The 21,210-nt window shown below is 38.6% G+C and overlaps 2 protein-coding genes across 2 annotated transcripts in view; one reads left to right on the forward strand and one right to left on the reverse strand.

Annotated features, from left to right (window-relative positions):
- Positions 1 to 7,223, forward strand: part of BNIP3 (BCL2 interacting protein 3) — an 87,176-nt gene extending 79,953 nt beyond the window's left edge. Inside the window, exons 5-6 of the mRNA XM_019045956.2 lie at positions 1,570 to 1,713; positions 2,341 to 7,223. Coding sequence (XP_018901501.2) covers positions 1,570 to 1,713; positions 2,341 to 2,392 — 196 coding nt within the window. The 3' untranslated portion in view covers positions 2,393 to 7,223. The remainder of the gene's footprint in view (positions 1 to 1,569; positions 1,714 to 2,340) is intronic.
- Positions 7,224 to 11,211: 3,988 nt separating this feature from the next.
- Positions 11,212 to 20,272, reverse strand: LOC109033362 (uncharacterized). Its single transcript, XM_019045943.2, has 2 exons — positions 18,354 to 20,272; positions 11,212 to 12,074 (listed from the first exon to the last, which is right to left on the reverse strand). The coding sequence occupies exons 1-2, from the start codon at positions 18,420 to 18,422 to the stop codon at positions 11,475 to 11,477; spliced, it is 669 nt and encodes a 222-aa protein (XP_018901488.2). The 5' UTR covers positions 18,423 to 20,272; the 3' UTR covers positions 11,212 to 11,474.
- Positions 20,273 to 21,210: the final 938 nt, after the last annotated feature.

The raw sequence follows: 21,210 nt of genomic DNA on the forward strand, positions 1-21,210 counted from the left end.
TGTTTTTATTTTTTAATTTTTCAAGTCATCAAAAAATTTCATTATTAAATAAATTAACTTTAAGACTATTCATGCAGTCTTGGAGGCGCTGGCGCTATGCGTTTCACGCCGACCGCTGCTGACCACACTGTTTGGCGCAATGCGTGAAGTATTCATGTAGTCTTGTAGGCGCTATGCGTTTCAAGCCGAGGCCGACTGCTGCTGACCGCAGTGTATTTGACGCAATGCGTGAAGTATTCATGCAGTCTTGTAGGCGCTTTATGTTTCATGCCGACCGCCGCGCCGCTCTGTACCAGGTCAAATTGCGTATTTGGTTTCTCTCTTAACTCGACGAAGGACGAACTCTTAAGCCGACTAAACTCGACTTGACTTTTCTCAACTTAATTCGAATTAGGTGACCCTTGTATCACTGAAAGACGACACAATTAGAAATTAATATACTTTTATTCTCAGGAAATGAGAGGTTTTGTCGCCTTTTCTCGTTTGTAATTTATTTTCTGAATCCGATTGTTTTCTCTTATTTTTTGATACCTACATTCTAAAAGATTGCAAAAGCCGCCATGAGCCGCGGCCCATGTGGCCGCCCCCTTAATGCGGCCCTGTCACTGCCATGGCAAGGACAAACGCATGACAAGCATTCAAATTTTGCCAAACTGTCTCTCGGAGAGTATTTATTTTTGAAGAAAGTTGTGCATATTTTCAGATATTTTAGATCAAATTACGAACAATGAATAAATATTTATACAAACTGATTGCGGTGGACGCACGGGTCGTAAGACAGTATGTTGGAGTTTTTTAGCCATCGTGCGTCAAAAATTCAGCATAAAGCTGAAAATCTCAATACAACAAATATTTATACATTTTCCCAAAAACTTAAGAATTGTCAAAGGAAAGGGAACGTCTGAAGGCTCATACAGCGTTTCTACCCAACACGACAGATCAGTAGCTATACGTAGTGCTTCCAATTTTTTTTTAGGTATCAGCTGTTCTTATCCCAATCTATACAAGATTTAAGAAGCATCGAATAATTATTTGCTCCTTCTTGGTATTTCAGCCCATGAGTTTCAATCATTCAGGCATTTAATGCGTATCCAAAACTTATCACCAAAGCAGTAAAAAAAATGAACTTTCATTATTTTCTAATTTGATCAACCCCTAATATGGTTTCATCACTCTGCCCAAAAAATTTCAACGGATATCTGGCTACGAAGGCCAGAAATATAATTTATACTGTTAGAGTACAGTGTAATTTTTTGTTTGAGTTATACCAAGTAAGCTGTCTAAATTTTTGCATAATCCCCCACTTAATGGGGGGGGTCCATTTTTAAGGTCATCGTTGGTCAAAACTCATAATTTCAATTGCCCGCCTGTGTATCTTTTAGATTGCAACTTCATTTTTTACATAGATTTTGATTCTTCTGGGTTTTTTCTGTGTTCTTGTTTTTTTGGTTTTTTTTTTTTTAAACCATATTTTCCTCTGCCGAGATTGATATTCGGCCTGTAGATGATTGTATGACTGATTACAATTATCTCCTTTATAATTCTAATTCTACTCTTTCTCTCCTCCAGGGATTGGAAGTTCAAGCACCCAAAGAAGAAAATCTACACAATCCGGCACGCTAAAGTAGGAAAAAATAGTCTGTTCTCGAAAGAAGTCCTCTACACGCTATTCCTCACGAACTTCATCTCTCTCCTATTAGGCACTGGAATTGGGTGAGTTTCATTATAATTAATTTTATCTTCACTAATTCTTACTTTTAAAGCATTTTACCGGACAGTTCATAGAAAAAAATAACGTGCTCTCTGAAATACCTACTCGACATTCAGATACTGATATCCTCCTCAATATTTAGGCACAAAAAATGTTCTTGGCAGTTATGTCTGTTTGAAGTTAGTCTTCAAAATATTTAGTTTAGAGGAACAGTTCAAGTATGATTCGAGCAGCCCTAACCAGTGCTAAGTACTTACATTTTGCTATTTACCAATAATTATAATAATAATCTTTAGCGGTAACTAGCGGTCGTTAGGGAATGAAAAAAAGAATCAGACGCTGATTAGAATGTTTAGAAAGACATCCCACTTAAAAAGGAAATGGGTCACTTGCATATTGCTGCAGAGTATCTGACAATTATTCCTAACGTAATAGTTCATTAAAAAACCAAAAATTATATTACAAAGTTTAGGAAAGTATGTCTATGAAGGGGATGAAATTTATTAAAAGTTGACCGACCAGAAAGCAGCAGTCGTGATGACGTGACTAGGCCATGTTTTGACAGTGTGAGCTTATAGGAGGTAAAGCAAAAGTGGCTTTTTTAAAATATTTTTGTCTTCTTTTTTCAGAATGTGGCTGAACAGGAGAAGCCTGATGCTCCCACAAATCACCCTGGATTGATCATTCAGTGTGGTTTTCACGGTGTAAATTTGTGACGATGGTCCACGCCCAATCGAATGTTCAGCAAACTCGATCGGCCGTACCAACAGAGCTCTCAGAGCCTGCCAGAAGCTGCTCTATTCCAGATGATATTTTTTAATTTTTTTTACTCCTAGATTTTTTCTCAAATTTCTGTCAAGTCGCATCTATTTTTCTAATTTTTAACTGTCTCTTCGTACTGTAACATGTCACAAACCGTTCTGCTGTAGAGCGGAGTTTTTACCCTTAAAACTCCTTTTTCTCTGCGGTAAGCGTGTACTAACCCTTAAAGTTTAGCTTTTTTGTACTGAAAGCACATCCAGAGGAACCAAGATCAAAATTTTATCTCCAAGCCACAAAAGTCACAGTACGCAGAGGATGAATTAAACGATTTAAACAAAACGATCGGTTTTCTTATGGTCTGAAAGATTTAGTTAGCCTATCAGAAGTTTGATTTTGAGTGAAATAGTTACTCAGTAGGCAGGTGCAGCTGTTTTTGTGGAATAGAGCTAAACACTAAGAATCTAAAAGCAGCTCTGAAGAAATATGAAGCTAAGGTTTGCTCAGTTTTAGGAGCACCTTTTGATCTCGGATTGATGTTTCTTTTCTTTTTTTGTCATTAATTAATTGAGTCTCGTATCTAGGAAACATTGAAACACCAGATAAGTTCAGAAAGCAAGCATCTCAATAGATGTTAACTCATCTAAATTTCTTGTTGAACAAATTGAGTTCTCAAAATTTCTGAAAAGAAAGTGAGTGAGAATATAGCAATTCCAATATTTATCAATTCAAACTTCCTGCTCGCCCGAAAATCATAGTCAACATAAAGCAAATAGGGTACAAAGAGTGTGTTTTGTGAAAGAACAATGATCTCCATGGACCAAATTTGTTTTCAGAAGTTAACTCTTACTCTAAAGATATTTGTTATAAACTCAGCCAGCATTATCAGCTAATATAAAAATTTAACTTCAGAAGCAAATTTTCGTGTATGCCGATTTTGGTTTTACTAGCGAGCAATGAGTTTGAAATGACTCAACAAACAGTGAATGCTAATTTCCCTCATATGAATTAAACCTCACCTCTCTAACTACGATTTTTGAAATTTTCTATCTGTTCAATGTGTCTTGCATGAACTCCTCGTGAGGAAACTTGGCTTATGATGCTCCAATCTTACTCTTTCTAGTAATTCCTGCAGGGTTGTTCAAAATACCAACATTTTTCAGTGCAATCTCCTCGTTTGCAAATGTCTCTCACATGAGTTTTTTCCAAAAAAACTTAGGACTTGATTCTTTTGCCGCAATTAGTACACCAAAATTGAATTCCAAGTGGAAGGCCTGCGTTTCTCCACTTAAACCCATGTAATTCTTCAAGGAAAAATGGTAGCGGTGGCGCAAGTGTCTAGGCTTCACTTAAAAGGCCTAAATTTTCAGGTACCCCTAAACACAGGGAAATGCCTAGGAAGCAAATCTTTGAAAACTTTTGGTTTCTTTGAACAACCCTAGATTCCTCGTGTCTTTCATTTAGCAAAAATTTTCGACTGAGATCCAAATCCTTTGAACTGAGACAAAAAATTGAAGGACCCTGGATGTGCTGTTGGTTTTAATTTTTTGCATTTATCGTAGGTAAGAGTACTGTCTAAAAAGTAATTTTTAACTCTACGTATATTTTTCTAAGGTTATTCATTCAGTGGTCCAATATGGCAATTTTCTTCTTCCTAAGTTATGAATATCTGCTTTTCTCTTAGTTAGGCGCCATTCCTTATAATCCTATGCGGTCAAAGTTTTACTACTTTTATGAAATATGTTTCTCTCTCTTCCTAAATTTGTTAGTGGGCATGGCAATTGCACTTCAGCGCAAAAAATTTGAAGTCTGATCGTTGCTCGAATCCTTGTCTAAGAATGCACTTGTGTTTTTAAACCCTCAAAAAATTAACCCATTAAAAGGAATGAATACCAATAGTCTTGTAAATCTTAGGTCACAGTTTAGTGTTACGTGCAGATTTGTCCTGTAGCAGCATCAATTTTCAATTTTCTTACTTCAGTTCAGTGGAACAATCTGTAAGGTGAGAAAAACATTCAATTTCATGGAGAAAGTTTTGTGATGTGTAGCAGCAAAGGTGTGACTTTTAAATGGACTAAATTTTGTGACAAGGAGCCACTATTTGTGGCTCATCGTAAAACAATGCTTGAAAGAGTCATTAGTTTCCCTATGCAGATAGGTGCTTTCATGGTTGAGCCAGAAATAGTAGTTCCCAATTGCAAAGTATGACCCAAAGGATCTTTCAACTGGAAATCTTGGAAATCCTCTCATGTAAATTTCAATTTTTTGACCTAGAAAATAGAAATGACTGGGAACTGAAAAGTTAGGAAAAATGCGTGAAACGTCAAAACTCTATAGATCGGAGCTGTAAGACTTCTTTGTAACTTAACCATAGAATCATTAGCATATTTATTTGACTTATTGACTGAAATTTTCATCCCAAAGTTTTTCTTTGGATAATCAGGAAGAATGGATTATCAGATGAGGCACAAATTCAAGCATTCTGACATATGTTTCCTCTTTGAAATTTTACCTAGAACTTGATTTGCACAACAAAAATTACTGAAATGAACTCATAACCAAGATATTACCTTTTTTATGTATCACTAGCTAAGAAAAATGTGAATTTTGCGCTCCTTAAAAAAAACAGAGTACATCAATCAAATCTCGCACCACAATGGTTTTGGCAGGCTACTTAATCTAGAAGTGTTCCTTTCCTGTCAAGCATTGTTCATGTTTTAACAACGTGCAACAGCTAAGCTGAAGCGCCAAGGTGAGGTTGCCTTAATTTCATATCATGGAGACTGTTTCTAAAACGTTTAGTGTGCTATTCAACGCAAGTAGATCAAAGTTTTTTTAGGAGCTGTAAGTTTAAATTTATACATAGGAAGATATTAATATCTTTGTTAGAAGCTACTTTCAATAATTTTTGTTGCACAAATTGTGTTTTTTGTAAAATTTTGATGAGACAACATGTATCATATTGCTTAAAGTTGTACCTTGTCTAGTGGTCCATTCTCAAGTTGTCGGAGATAAGTTTAGAAATTTTGGTGCGAACTATTTTTTGAAATGACTTTAGGTAATGTGCTGTTAGATACTGGTTGTTTTTTCCGAATCAAATGAAGTCTCTAGTTCTTATAATTTCTGGCTCTGTTTTCTGTTGCTTAAATAATTCTGCATCAAAGAGTGATTTTTAATTTTGCTCATATTTAAAAAAAAATCCACTTATTGTTTTCTGACATTTTGTAAGTCTTATGCTTCAAGTGTCACCTCAGTCAAAAAAAGGAAAACCTTCCGGTCTTTTCTCTACCTTTTTTTTATTGTGTGAAGGGAAAATGCCGTATGAGCCTTCAGATGGTGCCAAATTTTGTTTAATATACACTAATTTTCTGGGAAATTTATGATTGATTGTTCCCTCAGTTTTTCAGAGAATTTGTTTGCAATTTTATGAAATTTATCAAAAAATTTCACGGAAAAACATTCTTAACTTTCCTCAAAAAGAAACATTTTATTAGGAGAAATCTGGCAACCTCTGAATGTTTATACAGCGTTTTTCCTTAACAAGGCAGCATTGTTGATTCTTCTCCTAATGATTCAACTTCCTCGGATTTTCCTCAGTAGAAATTCAGTTATATTTCTATTTCTATTTTTTCTACATATCTATAAAATAAATAACTGATGTAATTAAAGTTTGGCTTCGTTTTGACTACCGTAATTATTCATGTCTTGTGAGTAGTGTAATCATTCGTAAAAATGAGGAAATGTATGTATTAAACCTTAACTAAAGTTGTTCCATTTATATTTATTGGCTTTGTGCTCGTAAATTTTGTACTCTGTGTATTGTCTTATTTTGAATGGAAGCTTTTGTTTCCAAATTTCTTCCCAATCCTAACATTATGCCTTACATCAAAAAGTTTCAGGGACTCATGATTTTCATTATTTTCACTCAATTTTTTAAAAGGAAAAAAAAATAATTTCAAATCTATAGTATAATTGATAGTCATTCTATTTTTATCCTATCAAAAAATGCATGATCGTCTCCAGACGAAGTTTTTCAAAGAAGTGTTTTCGGGCGTTAATTGTAAATTATTATCTTCAAAAGCCTCTCAAGGTATCTTCTATCAGTTTGTTTATTTATTTATTTTGTACCTATCTGGATTATCCTCTGTATCATAATTTATTCTTGTAACTCATGTGTATTCTCTTCTTGTGATACAAATTTCTGTAAGGAACAGGATATACAATTTGTGATCGATGTCAAGAAAATTGCTATTGTAAATTCAATCATAAGTAGGAGAAATTTTAAGGCGACCCTTTCATTCTTTGTTCCTCAGCAGTGTGGTGGACTTCAAGAAAATCTTCCGCTCCTTTCTTATTTGGCATGAACTTAATTAAGTTAAGAACTTTTTGACTTTTTTTCTAGTTCAAGCGGTGTCTAATGGCCCATTTGAATGAAAAATAGCAATACCTAAGAGTAATGAAAGCACAGGAATGAAAGGATTAATTGAAGTCTGCTCACCCTCTCTATCTGTGTGCACTAATATGCTCCGCATAATGAAACAGACAGCGGCAATGATGCACTGTCTAACTTAGCCTTGTTTCATTACATCCCCTGGATTTCAACCCCAATCCTGGTTAGATAATTTCATTGATATAAATGTTTGTATGGTAGTTTTATTGCACGTTTTTCATTTTTGTACAAATATAAAAGAACTTTATAAAACTACGTATTGTGTAAGTGATAAAATGTAAATAAAATTATTCTATTGCAAAATTGCTGCTCTAAATTCTTTATCCCTTCAAGAAAAACAATGTTTTGTGATGTATCTGAGAAGGAATGGGATTCAAGGTAAACTCTCTACCGAAAAAATATATCTGTGCAAGTTTACAGTGAACTGAGCAATAGTACTCATGTATCAATATTTCAGTGATTAGTTGTTTAACATCCAAGTGTGATTCTTCCTTGTCAGTAGAGGTGGAAGTACTCCTAATTCATCAGATTGACTCGAAAGGGTATTAAAAACTGAAAATTGGAAGCATTTTCATCAAGCATCATCAAAATCAACTTTTCCAACCAATTCCCTGCATCTATACTAATAAAAGACTTCACGTTGATTGACTCACTCACTGACTGACTGACTGACTGACTCACTCACGTATCAGCGGATCTCGTGAACGGGAGGCCGTGTGACCCTGAGATTCCGCACTGGGATCCCTCTCTACCCCGAGGCGCCGGATAAGGGAGGATTTCGCGATCCGCCCGCCGGTTCGCGGGATATCGCGGTCCGCGTGTGTCGATTTTCCCGTAAGGACAACGGGTGCAAGAGAGAGTGCGAGCGAGATAGAGCGATTTCCGCGTCTCGCGCTGGAAGACAGCTGATAAATTTTACGTACGTTCTTCTGGTACGCGCAACGGGTGCGAAGAAGATGGAAGGAGTTCGGCGTCCAACGAGTGCGAGGAGGATGGAACGAGTTCGGCGTCGCGCTGTTGGAAACGCCGCGCCATGATTTTTGCGAGCTCCGACTCGTGCATCCGTTGCCGGGCTACTCTCTCAGGGATGTGAAAGTCTGGAAAATCTGTCTATGCATCGGCATAGAATAAAGAGACTGACGTAGTCTCTTCATTCTATGACATTGGTTCGCGATTTTCGCGATTGGTTCGCGCATTGGTTCCAGTTTTCTTCCGTTTTTTTGCAAGATTAGTGAAAAATGTGCTCCGCGGAACCTTTCGTTTCGGTTTTTTTTTTTTTTTTTTTTTTTTTTTTTTTTCTGAAAAAATTTACCTGCTCAAGTTCGAAAGTAAAAAAATTGTTGTGATTTAGTCTTCACGTCGCCTGGGGTTACTTTTTGTTACTTTTATCTTCTGTTTTGAAATAATTAAGGCAAATTCTCGGGAAATTTTGAGAGAAGCTGTTGCTTGGCTTCAAAAATAAAATAAATAAATCAAAATGGAACATAAAGACGGTGTGCAACGCTTCAATCGGAGGAGAAGCGGGGGTTTCGCGCGCATTTCATCAATATTTGACTCCGATCGTGGAGGGCGCTCTTGATACAACTATTTCACCACGGAAGATGTCCAAATTGCCGCTTGCTAGATTGAAGGCGTTCTATACTGTGATGACGGCTCGGTCACACTGCGCAGTGCGCCTGCAGACGCGGTGCTGACAGCGGAGCAAAACTAGAACATCGCTTCGACATTCTTCACCTGCTTTCTGTTTCTATCATAGTTTAACCAAAACACATGAGTCTTACTTGCAAAATTTTAAATCATCGCTAATGCTCTTTTTTTTTTTTTTTTTTTTTTTTTTTTTCAAAACATTAAATCTTATATAGGAAAACCAATGGTTACATCCCATATGGTTCTCGTGAAATTAAGATTGGATTCTTCCAATTCGTCACTTTTTAACAAGCAGAATTGAAGCGAGCAACTATTTGAACTCCGGAGTGGGTATGTGGTATCATACAAAATTGAAGGAAAATCATACGTTTTCGCCCATCTCAAGTAACAGATGTTTATGAGTTTCATGCGCACATTTACGTAATCTTAATTGAGTCAGAGATTCGCGTGTATGCCACGATATTGATGTGAATAACGCGCAATTGTAATGATCTTAAAAATTCGCTAGGAACACGACGTATTTGCCGTGATACCGTGGTGATTATCGTGTAATTTCTAATTTGTTTTACAAAATCCCAGGAAAAATCAAGTTTTCTCCGCGATGTAGATGACAAACCCGCCATTGCTGTGAATTAAACGAAACCGCTGGTTAAATCCCGTAATTATTTCGCGGCTGAAACTCACCAGCTAACTTCAATTAAACATTGAACTGACAAAAGTAACAAATCTTTATGAAAATAACCAACTTTTGATTGGGAATTTTTGATTATTATAATTATCATGTGAGCTTATTGCAGAACAGACCAAAATAGCAGCATACTACTAATATCAACTTTTTAATCAAACCAGTGCGTCTCGCCAATTTTGAAATAGTAGATAATAATTCAGAAACACAATTAGTAACTGATCACTAATCACAGTGATTGCTGATGGTGGGGTTTTCCTGTGCGTAGCACGGGTTTCCTGCTAGTTATCTAATAAAATCCTAAAAATCCATGAAGTTGAGGCAAATTTTCAGTTTCTGTAGACTTAGGACCAAATCATCTAATGCAACCATACCTGTGCCTCAATAAAATAATATTGGTAATATAATTCGTCTTTTTGTAATTTGTATAATGTGTCAAATGCTCCTTGGGCTCCAAATGGGCTTTAAATTTTTTTCAAACTTTAAAAAAGTTAACAGAATTCATTTTGATTGAAAGATACAGGTATGGAAAAAAATTAGAAATAAAATTAATAACACACTTTCATTTTCAAGATTCAGAATATACACATTCGCCCATGGCTTTTGATCAAACAATTTGTCAGTAGCAACATAAAATCACTGGAGAGTAACTGAAATAACCACGACTTAAGTTTCTAACGTTGAGTTTCTAAAGTATAAAACTGAATTATTAAATTCTGAAAATTCTAAACATTCAGTTAAACGAATAAATGCTCTCACGGCGTTGATACGTAGTGCTCTGTTTCTGCACATTGCCTGGCAAGTGACTCATTACTAGAATTGCCCAGTGCACGAAGTGATGAAAAGGCAGGACGCCTTCAATTATTTGAATATGCAATATAAGTGGCTTTGAAGCAGCAATAGTCGCATCATTCAGGCGATAATATCAAGGAGGCAGTGTCGTCGTGATGCACATTGTTTTTGGTGGACTTTAAATTAATTTTTGAGCTATCGTGCACTTTCTGGAACTTTTAAAAGTTTCATTAGTAACTTTTTGAAAGTCGAATAATTTTAAAAATTTCGAAGGTCTCGAAGCTGGCTTCGGTGTCCAAACTCGCCCCACTTCACTCTCAAAAATGTTACCGATCCCAAGGTATTATACGGTGTTGAAAAATTCTCCAAGGGTATATTACGGCTCATCTTCAAATCGTCACTCCTTTGACGTAAGGGCGTATCTCGATTTCCTCATGAGCCCTAGAAAGCATGGACTCATATGTAAAACAGGGCCAACATGGAATCTGAGAAACGCCCTTACGTCAGAGCGGCGATGAAATATTTGCGCTAAAGTAGCCTTTCATGAATGAAAATGACGTTTCAAAAACTTAATTTTTCTTTCCTCAACGAAATTTTCCAAAATTTTACAGACGTGAAAGGCGAATGCCCTCTTATTTATTTTGAAGAATCTTCAAAACGCTCAGTTTCCTGACATTTTTAGGAGTTTCGTTTTTACAAGGTAATCTATTAAGGTCCTTCTCTTTCCCTTCCGTGGCCGTGGGCGTCAAAAGCACCTAACGGAGAGATTGCCTCAGATGCAAAAATCCCTCATCGCTTTGGTACTGATCCTGACTTATTCACTCTGGCCCGCTATCATATGCAATCCTCATTTTTAAACTGATCAATTTAACTCCGAATAAATAGGGTGTCCATAGCATCAGAATTTCCCCGATTCTATCAGGATTTAAGGTCAGTTAGGATTTAATTGCGATTTCATCAGGATTTGAGGAAAAATCGGTCGCAAAATCAGGATTTGAGAAAAGTTGGCTGTCCGATCGGATTTTTTTTATCTAACTACATATATTTTTGTGGAGTTACATTCGCCAATTTTCTCACAATTTTTCACCGCAAAAAATTAGGATTTGATCAGGGTTGGAAAAATTATGAAATCGGGATTTTTTTATTTTTTTAAATATCCGCGACATTCCCCTTCTATCTTTATTCAATATATATTACAAAACAAATATACAAAGAATGGTACAGAATCTGTCCGTAGACATAGCTATCGCCCCGTGAAATCAGGATTTAGCAGTCAAAAATCAGGAATTTTCAAAATGAGAAAAACAACTAAGCACCCTGATAAATGACTTATTTTTCACAATTCAAGAGCAACAATCCTTTATTCTCCAAGTGTTCTGCTTACGACCTCGTGTACCCCCCGGCGACCCTAGGCCTGTCCCCGCTGGCCCCTAGTGCGCCTTCCAGGGTAGATAGTGCCCCTTGAACCGCGGGGGAGCCCGTTGCGAGGGCATCGCGGGTCCTAACCTCAGACCACCGTTCTCCCCAGAAGAACCACGGCTTTGGCTCCTCTGGTAGTCGCTTTTACTCCTCTGGTAGTCGCTTTGACTCCTCTGGAAGTTGCTTTGGCTCCTCTGGAACTCGCTTTGGCTCCTCTTGTAGTCGCTTGGTTTCGAGTCGGGGTTGTAACAGGATGTCAACCAAACCCTCTCTCTCTTCAGCGTCGATGATCCCCCCTGCCACCAACTCCTGCAAAAGCCCCCCTCGGTTCCCCTGGTGGTTGGTTGTTTTCGGGTGATGTACCCGGAGCAGTACCAATTGAGGTACGACTCGGTGCATTGGATGGTGTCGACGTCGTCGCACTCGGGGATCAGAAGTTCGTCCTTGAGGAGCTTCATGGCCTTGAAGGCGTTCACGCACTCGCCCACCGCTCGAGCTTTGTAGAGTCTCCTCGAGAAAGTATTGAAGTCCTTGCAGGGGTTGTTATTCATGAGCGATTTCAACACCAGCCTCGCATCGGAGGGGTAATCGGGGGTGGACGGGGGAGATTCCTGAAAACCGAATGGTCGATTGTCAGCCACGGAAAAAGTTAGATTAGGGCTGGGACCTAGAATGGAGATGTTGCATGTGTGAGGGATTTGCGATTTGACCATTGATTCTTATGTAAAAGTTCGCGAGAAACACGATGATGCCACTGGTTTTCTCTGAAATCATATCCCAAGCTCAAAAAAAGCTCTCAAAGTGAGGCCAAAATGGAGGGGATATCCGACCCTACCCTGAGAATCCACCTCTACGTCAAAACAAACTCTTCATGCAAAGATAAGGAGCAAATACATTAGCAGGGTTGCCGCGTTTTCAATTTTGGAGTCCCCAAATAAAGTGGCAGCCCTGTCAATGTATTTGCTCCCTATCTTTGCATGGAGAGTTTGTTTTGATGTAGAGGTGGACTCTCAGGATAGCGTGGGATATCCCCTCCATTTTGGTCTCACTTTGAGAGCTCTTTTTGAGCTTGGGAGATGATTTCAGAGAAAACTAGTGGCACTGTCGTGTTTCTCGCGAACTTTTACATAAGAATAAACAGTCAAATCGCAAATCCCTCTCACATGTAACATCTCTATTGCTTCACCTCATATCCCACAGGGGCAGGCCCTGCGCGGGTAGGGCCGAGCCCTACCTGGACAGGGTCCAGCCCTTACCAAGTAGGGCTGAACCCTGAAGCACGTAGGTTTGTGCTCTACCCGCGCCGGGCCTGCCCCTATGGGGTATGAGGTAAATCAATTTTACCTACCCGGTTAGGGCTGGGACCTTCCGCGCAGGTACCAGCCCTAAACTCGTTTTTCCGTGGATCGTCAGTAATGCATATCGACGGTGGAGCTACCACTGCCGTGATAGCGAACAGAGCAGTAAGTGCAAAAATGAAGTTTTGAGAAAACAAGCTCAGAAGCTTCTGACCGAATTTCATTGAGGGAAGCCTCCGCTAAAGGAAGAACGCCGAATGAGCCATACTTAGCCATTGCCAAGTTTTCTTCAATAAAATCAAAATATTCTGGGAAAATTGTGAATATTTTTCCCCGAAATTTTCAGACAATTTTGCACGCAATTTAATGTAACATACCTGAAAATTTCAAGGAAAAATATGAATGAATTTCGTCAAAAATACATGTTTTATCCAGGGAAATTTGGCAACTCTCGAATGTTCATACGGCGTTTTTCCTTAGCACGGCAGTCTTGTAGTTTCGCCATCGATATTTTAAAGTTACGTAACATTGTTCAGACTATCATCTCACCGAAAAGAATGTTGCCTCTCGCCTTGTAATGTACCGCTGAACAAGGTATGAATTTAAGCACACATTTAAGAAAATTATGAAAAATGAAAACCCATTAAATGAAAAGATAAAATAAAATTCGTAACAATTGATTGAATAATTTGAAATAAAAATAGGTAATAAAATATCCAAAATCAACATTAATGGTTACAACTCCTCTCATAGATAATAAAAACATTAAACATCTGTGAAAAGAAGAATTAATAACAAATACAAGAAAAATAATTGAAAAAAAGAGTAGATCATTGTTTTTTCTATAAGCGAAAAGTTTGAATTAAAGCGCTTAAAAACGTTGATACGGGTGGATTTCAGCTAATGGGAGAGCATACTGGCAGGACTTGTGACTGGTCGCTCAAAACTTTTAATCGCAATCCCTTCTTTCGATTTTAGGTTCTTTGGGTAGAGGTTGGTTATACCAGCCACGAAAAAATCTCACAGGAGATTTGAATAACTCTAATCCTTATTTTCAACGTACTAAACGATGAAAACGTCAGTCTGGTCCTGGTGACCCGTAACTCGATGATAGTCAATTTATCAAATCGTTTTATAAATCAGCCAGGACCTTTTGCGAGCTTTGCCTCATTTTTTTAACAAGAGGTCGATGATCGATATGTCGAAGATCGATAGATCAAGACTATACCAATAGGTCGAAGACCTATGTATCGAAGATTTCATTTAAAATTCCCGAGGATTTTCAATGACGTTTCCTGATTGGTTAAAATATTATTCCTTCATATATTATTAAATATTCCTTAACCAATTGAAAATAAAACTCAAAAATAAAGCCTATTATTACAGGGCCGGATTTCGGGGATGGCCACATGGGCCGTGGCCCATGGCGACAAATCTAGAGGGCGGCAAATTTTGCAATTTTTTTAAAAGTAGGTGTAAAAAAATATCGGATTTAGAAAAAAAAATTACAAACGAGAAAAGGCGACAAAAGCTCTCATTTCCTGAGAGTAGTAATTTTTAATTTTGTCGTCTTTCAGTGATACAAGAGACAGCACCTTTAAGTAGTCGAGTTAAGAGAGAAACCAAACACGCAATTTGGCCTGGAACGGCGCGGCGCAGAGAGCAATGATGACGAGGACTTGAGATGAAAAGGAGAAGCCCTCGGCGCGGCGATCGGCATATAACACATATTAGCGCCTACAAGACTGCACGAATACTTCACGCATTGCATCAAACACAGTGCGGTTATTGTGGTCAGCGTGAAACGGATGGCGCCTACGAGAATGCATGAATACTTCACGCATTGCGCCAAACACAGTGCGGTCGTGAGACGCATGGCGGCATAGCGCCTACAAGACTGCGTGAATACTTCACGCATTGCGCCAAACACGGTGCGGTCTGCGCGGCGCGGCCGCGGAAGTTAAAATCATTAAACCGCACTCGTGTTTGTTCTTTCATAATTTTTTGTTCATTTCTTATGAATGAAAGGCATTGTCCACACAGAGATAGGTTTACGAAACTTAACTTCTGCTAGTAGTGTTGACAGGGCATTCCCAAAACATGTGTTCAACACGAGTAAACGCGTCTTATGCACCCCTCCCTCGATGGCACGTTCACTTGATGGTTTTTATTGATGTTTCAAGACGAATGAGAAGGAGGCGGCAAAATACAGGCGGCTCATGGGCGGCAAGTAGGTAAACCCGGCCCTGCTATTATAGTCTGAAAGAATTTTTCGGAGAACCTGTATAATTTCATTTTGCTTAAATTGTTGTATAAATTGTAAATTTGACTTGTGCCAGAGCTTTTTACTATAGGTTGTATGCATCCATAAATTCTATCTATCCATCATGTTAATGAGGGGCCAATGAGAAAGCAAATCGACACAAACGTGCACGGGTGGTTTCACGATAACTGGAATAGTTTTGTCGCCGTAACAGACAACACATTCTCCGGTCATATTTTTATTAGAAATGATAACCATTCTAATTTTTTCGCATTAATCTTCAAAGGGTTATGTATTATAACGCTTTCTTATGATTTATTGCTCTACTTCTCAATTAATATTATGTAAATTCCGAAAATGTGCTGTCTGTTACGCGGTAAAAATTCAGCGTAACAGACAGCACATTTTCGGTCATTTATATATTAGAATTAAAAAGTTTAGCGATAAATCTTTGAAAAGCGTTATAATACGTAACCCTGTGTAGATTAATGCAAATGAATTCGAGTGATTATCATTACTATACTAAAAATATGACCGAAAAATGTGTTGTCTGTTACGGCGACAAAACTATTCCAGTTATCGTGAAACCACCCACACACAAAAACGGCTTACATTTTTTTAATATAGTAAGATTTAAAAGATGAAACATCCGCAGGATAGTTTTTTTTACAAGCGGAGTAAGAGCGATCATGAAATCAGACTCAAGCCCGTCACACCTAGACTAATTGACATGAAGGATCACCAAAAAGCGCGTAAGTAGCGCTCTCGTAATTTGGCCGGTGCACAGTGGATCGAGTCAATAGGAGAGGTCGGACAAAATTCGGAAACTTTAAACGCTTAAAACTCCGTTTATATAAAGTTTTGAGGTTCTGAAAGTGGTTCCATCGGTTTTTTCGTAAACTTTTCTTCTTAAAGCACCCCTCGAAATATAAAATGTGACGAAATAAACATCAAAATTTGCAGTTTAAAATTTCATGTTCGACCTCTCTAATTGACTCGATCCACTGTGCGGCGTAGGTGTTGCCCAGTAAATGCTCTGAAGTGGGAGGAAATGTTTTCTTTCGCAGGTTGAAGTGTTCGGGTATCGCGACAACATCATTTGGCAAGTAATCATTCTGTTTCTTGAGATTTCAAATCCGTCACGTTCGTTCTTTTTAATCTGATATGTTTTTCTATTGGAATTATGCATGCAATTTGTTAAAGGGTAGCAGCCCAGCTAGATATCTGGTGCTCATTTTGTTCCGTTTCCAAGGATGGCGGCAGGTGCTGCTTTTTTACTCCGAAACTCAAACCCGTCACGCTCAAGTGAGTCACGAATAGCTCAAATTTGAATTGGAATAACTGAGTAAAAAAATTTTAAAAAGTCGGGACCATGAACGTTTTTAGATCCCAGAAATCATACAGAAATGAGAAAACACAACTTTCAAGGAAAATTATGAACTTCATTTTTCGACTTTTCCCGCCCTGAAATGTCCCCTATCCGAATTATTCTCCCAGTGTACGTAAAATTGGGCCACTCAATAGACATTAGGCAAGATAGCGCTGGATAACATTGGAAAAAAACACATTGGATCTAGAATCCAGATTCTTAAAAACATCGACAAGGAAGAGTACTCTTGATTCAATCAGAATCTAGCTTAAATCAAGAACCAAGCCTCTTAATTTAAGCGGATTTCGTTTTGATTCAAGCAAAAATCCGATTGAATCAAGAGTTTTTTATCTTGTTTTGTCAATGTTTTCAAGAGTCTGGACTCTAGATCCAATGTGTTTTTTTTTTGTTTTTTTTTCCAGTGAATTACTGTTAATTCAAACGGAAGCATGGCACTCAGTGAATTTTTTTGAATTTTTTTAATTTGAATCACATGGAATATTGACGGAAAAGAATTCAAAAATGGGATTGGCACTTAGTAACGTCCTCGACAGTAACCGTCACTTTTTTCATTTTTTCGATCCATTTACGTTCCTTATCTTTCTTTTCCCCTTTCCACACAAATTATTTATAAATTACACACGTCATGCAAAAATTAGCCATTTTCTGGATCATTACAGAAACAGCATATCGACGGTGAACCTCCTATGCCACGTATCTCGTTTGCGGTGTTTAAAAATGTACGCTCTTGTTTTATTTAATTGGGGGGTGAACAAATCAATTTCGCTCCTTGAAGTTTGCACAGACGTTATTCGCTCAGGAAAAAAAAAATCATAAAATTTTCAAAGAATTAATGTTGAGTAGCTTTCCACACATGCAACATCGAGGTGCTTATATGGATGGCAGTAAGGAATCGCAGTTCAGTTTTGGAGTCCCCAAATAAAGTGGCAGCCCCGTCAATGTATTTGCTCCCTATCTTTGCATGGAGAGTTTGTCTTGATGTAGAGGTGGACTCTCAGGATAGCGTGGGATATCCCCTCCATTTTGGCCTCAACTTGAGAGCTTTTTTTGAGCTTGGGAGCTGATTTCAGAGAAAACCAGTGACACCATCGTGTTTCTCGCGAACTTTTACGTAAGAATCAACAATCAATCCGCAAATTCCTCACACGTGCAACATCTCCATTGCGACCTATCGCCTCTAACCGGCGAGGCTTCAAAATTCTAAATGCAAGATAGACATTTATCAAGCACTGATACTTGTATCTTTGCGTCGTCATCGAGGCGTGTTGAGGTGTCTTTTATATTTGAAATTTGAGAAAAGTCAAGGAACTTTTATTTTGACCACTAGCCCTAGAAATCCCAAAGCAGGTGAAATTGACTTATCTCTTGTGGGCGAGTCACATGTCGGATAAGGAAGGGAGGGGGGTGAGAAAGCGCCAGTATGTTACCAAAAAGGTAAAAATTTACCATAAAAAAAAAAAAAAAAAATATTATTCACCCTCCAAAACCCAGAAAAACATACATAATACTTTGAAAACTATCGAAATCAATGTATTTAAATACGGGTGAATTTGACCAGACGTGGAACTCAGCGTATAAAAAAAGAGTTGGGCGTTTAAGCAGCCTCTGACTTCAAATCGAGCCTAAAGTCATGAAACTTTTTTCGTGAAGGGAAATCTTTAAAATTAGGCCCTAAAATTTACTATGCCGCACTAAGAACTTACCACATCTATAAAAAAATGTACGGATATTTTCTATGGAATATTTCCACATATATTATAAATCTGTACAATTTAAAGAAATAAATCACCGGTTTTTCGAAAAATTCGTGCTTTGATGAATTCGGCTGTGTTCAGATCAGGTAGTTTTCCTAGCCACGGCAGAACATACCTCAAACATATTTCCTAACCACAGCAAAACGTACCTGAAACATATTTTCCAACCGCACATCAGAACATACCTGATACATGTTTTCTCCGTCGCCGGCGAAAGATAGGACGAACACAATCACCACTAAAAAACACTTCATCCTGAAAGAATATTGAAGAAATAATTCACACTGACAGCTGAATAGGAAGTTAAATAGTCATAACTGACATAGCCAATCCCTGTTTCCTTATTTTACTATGCCTAAAACTTTCTCCAAATGGGTCAAATCTACAACGGTTAAAGTGTCCATTAACTCGAGCCCGTCATTACACGCTCCGCGAGTGTGTGAGAATGCAATGCAGCCATCTAACAGACATTTAATCTTCTCTTTCTGCGATCCCACAAGCGTAGTTTTCTATATGCGCGATCGCATGGGGAACCCGGTGTTCCCCAAAAAAAGTAAGCGGTTGTGAGGTAAAAAGTTTTTAAAAAAAAAAAGGTGTGACGGAGTGTGCTTGATGGAAAGGAAGATAGTGCGTAAAACTTTAGAGGAAAAAATTTGGAAAACTCAGTGTTTTCGCTCTAGCTGTGTGTTCGGGGAGGCAGGAACTAGCTCTCACGATGATGCTGAGAAAAAAACACACTCGCGGTGCAACGTTGTCTGTTTATTACCGACGTATTATAATGTTGGAATTTTTTCCGCTAACGTGCGTCAAACACTCAGCATTAAGCAGAAAATTATCACAACAGAGGGAAAAATTCCTTTGGAGTACTGGTTTACTGGTTACCCTCTTAAAAATATGCTGTTTGGTGCGACACTAGATACGCCCGCATTCACAAGGTAGAGTCGCTTTATACCCAGAGTTACGACAACTCACTTTTGGTTGGGCCAGGATTGGGCTGAAAGTGGCCTAAAAAAAAATCCAATTCTGATTGGTTCTCGCTCATGGAGGCCGAAACGAGTGCACCAAGATGGCGGTACCTCGAATGTGAACAAGAATAATGAAAATATTACCTAATTGTGGTTTATCAAGAGTAAATTGTTATTTCCATAGGTCCAAAATGAAAATAGATTAAGAAATTATTCACAAACCAATCTCATTTTCTTTTTAATTGATCACTTTGTTGATGTTGTTGTTTTTGTGTGACAGACATCGCAGGATTCCTGATCCTTATCCCTCAATATCGTTCGTTTGGGTGCACTCGTTTCGGCTTCCATGGCCAGCCAAGGACGGCTGCCAGTCAGCTGATAATCGAGTTGTCGTAACTCTGGGTATAAAGGGACTCTATCACAAGGTAGATTTACACAGGTATGGACAGAACTTAACAACTGGCCTCTGATTGGCTCTCCAGCGGCCCCTTAACGTCAGCCATTTTGAATGTTTTGATTATTTTGATTTATTATGTTCGGTTTATCGTTTGTCAAAATTTTGTGGGATTTTTTGCACAATTTTGATAATGCGATATTAATTTTAACGTTTAAACGCACAAACGTTTGAATGTTAATTTGATTGTAATGTAATTAAAAAACGGGCTCCTTAACCTACGTCACGTAGTCATGTGACACGTACTGAGGATCATGGGAAGTTTTCAACTTTTCCATACCTGCGTAAATCTACCTTGCGCATTCAGGAAGGCAACTGCAGACGCGTTTCGGACTTGATGGGCCAATTATCAGTGCAGTGCAGCCCCCCGAATCCCCTGCTACCAAGCTCGAGAGGTCGTGAAAACCAGCCCGAGACTTGGGCAAGCGGACGCTGGCGGCAAGTAAACTTACGCCATCTAGTAAGCGATTATCCAAACAGCTCCGCATAAGCCTTGCCAGGCGATTTTTACACAAACTGTTTGCGGTGGACGCACGGGTCGTTAGTATGTCGGAATTTTTTCCGCTAACGTGCGTTAAAAACTCAGCATTAAGCTGAAAATTCTCACAACAGAGGGAAAAACTCCGTTGGAGTACTGGTTTCCCTCATAGAGATATGCTGTTTGGTGCAACACTAGTTACGTCCATATTCAAGTCCTCTATGACAGAAACCAGTACTCCAAAGGAGTTTTTCCCTCTGTTGTGAGAATTTTCAGCTTAATGCTGAGTTTTTAACGCACGTTAGCGGAAAAAATTCCAACATACTAACGACCCGTGCGTCCACCGCAATCAGTTTGCGACGTATTATTAGTTCGCTAGTGAATTTTTTAATATTTCTCTTTGGAATCAACAGAGATTGTCAGTCGCAACTTTATCGTGTGCACAGGGCCGGATCAAGGGGGTAGCCACATGGGCCGCGGCCCATGGCGGAAAATTTGGGGGGCGGCAAATTTTGCATTTTTTTTTAATGTATAGGCATAAAAAAAATCGGATTCAGAGGAAAAAATTATCAATGAGAAAAGGGAATAAAATCTCTCTTTCCTGAGAGTACAGTAATTTCTAATTTTGTCGTTTTTCGGTGATACAAGAGACAGCATCTTTAATTAGTCGCGTTAAGAGAGGAACTAAACACGCAATTTGGCCTGGAGCTCAGGATAGAGAGGAATGATGACGAGGACTTGAGATGAAAAGGATAAGCCCTCGGCGCAGCGGTCGGCATATAACACATATTAGCGCCTACAAGACTGCATGAATACTTCACCCATTGCGCCAAACTCAGTGCGGTCAGGAGCGGTTGGCGTGAAACGCATAGCGCCTACAAGACTTCAGGAATACTTTACGCATTGTGCCAAACACAGTGCGATCAGCGCGGCGCAGGGGCGGAAGTTAAAATTATTAAACCACATTTGGGCGTATTTATGCTGAAAGGAACTATGTGCAAGTGGAAAGATGGGGGGTGTTTGTGCAAGCTGCATAAGAAACCATGTAAAGGTGGATATAGTTCCTTTTGAGAAAATGGAAAAGCGGGATTTGACATTAAATCAAAAGGAACTGAGCGCCCACTCGTGAGCCTTGGGCATGTGAC

This window comes from Bemisia tabaci, chromosome 10, assembly GCF_918797505.1.
Source record: "Bemisia tabaci chromosome 10, PGI_BMITA_v3".
Lineage (NCBI taxonomy): Eukaryota > Metazoa > Arthropoda > Insecta > Hemiptera > Aleyrodidae > Bemisia > Bemisia tabaci.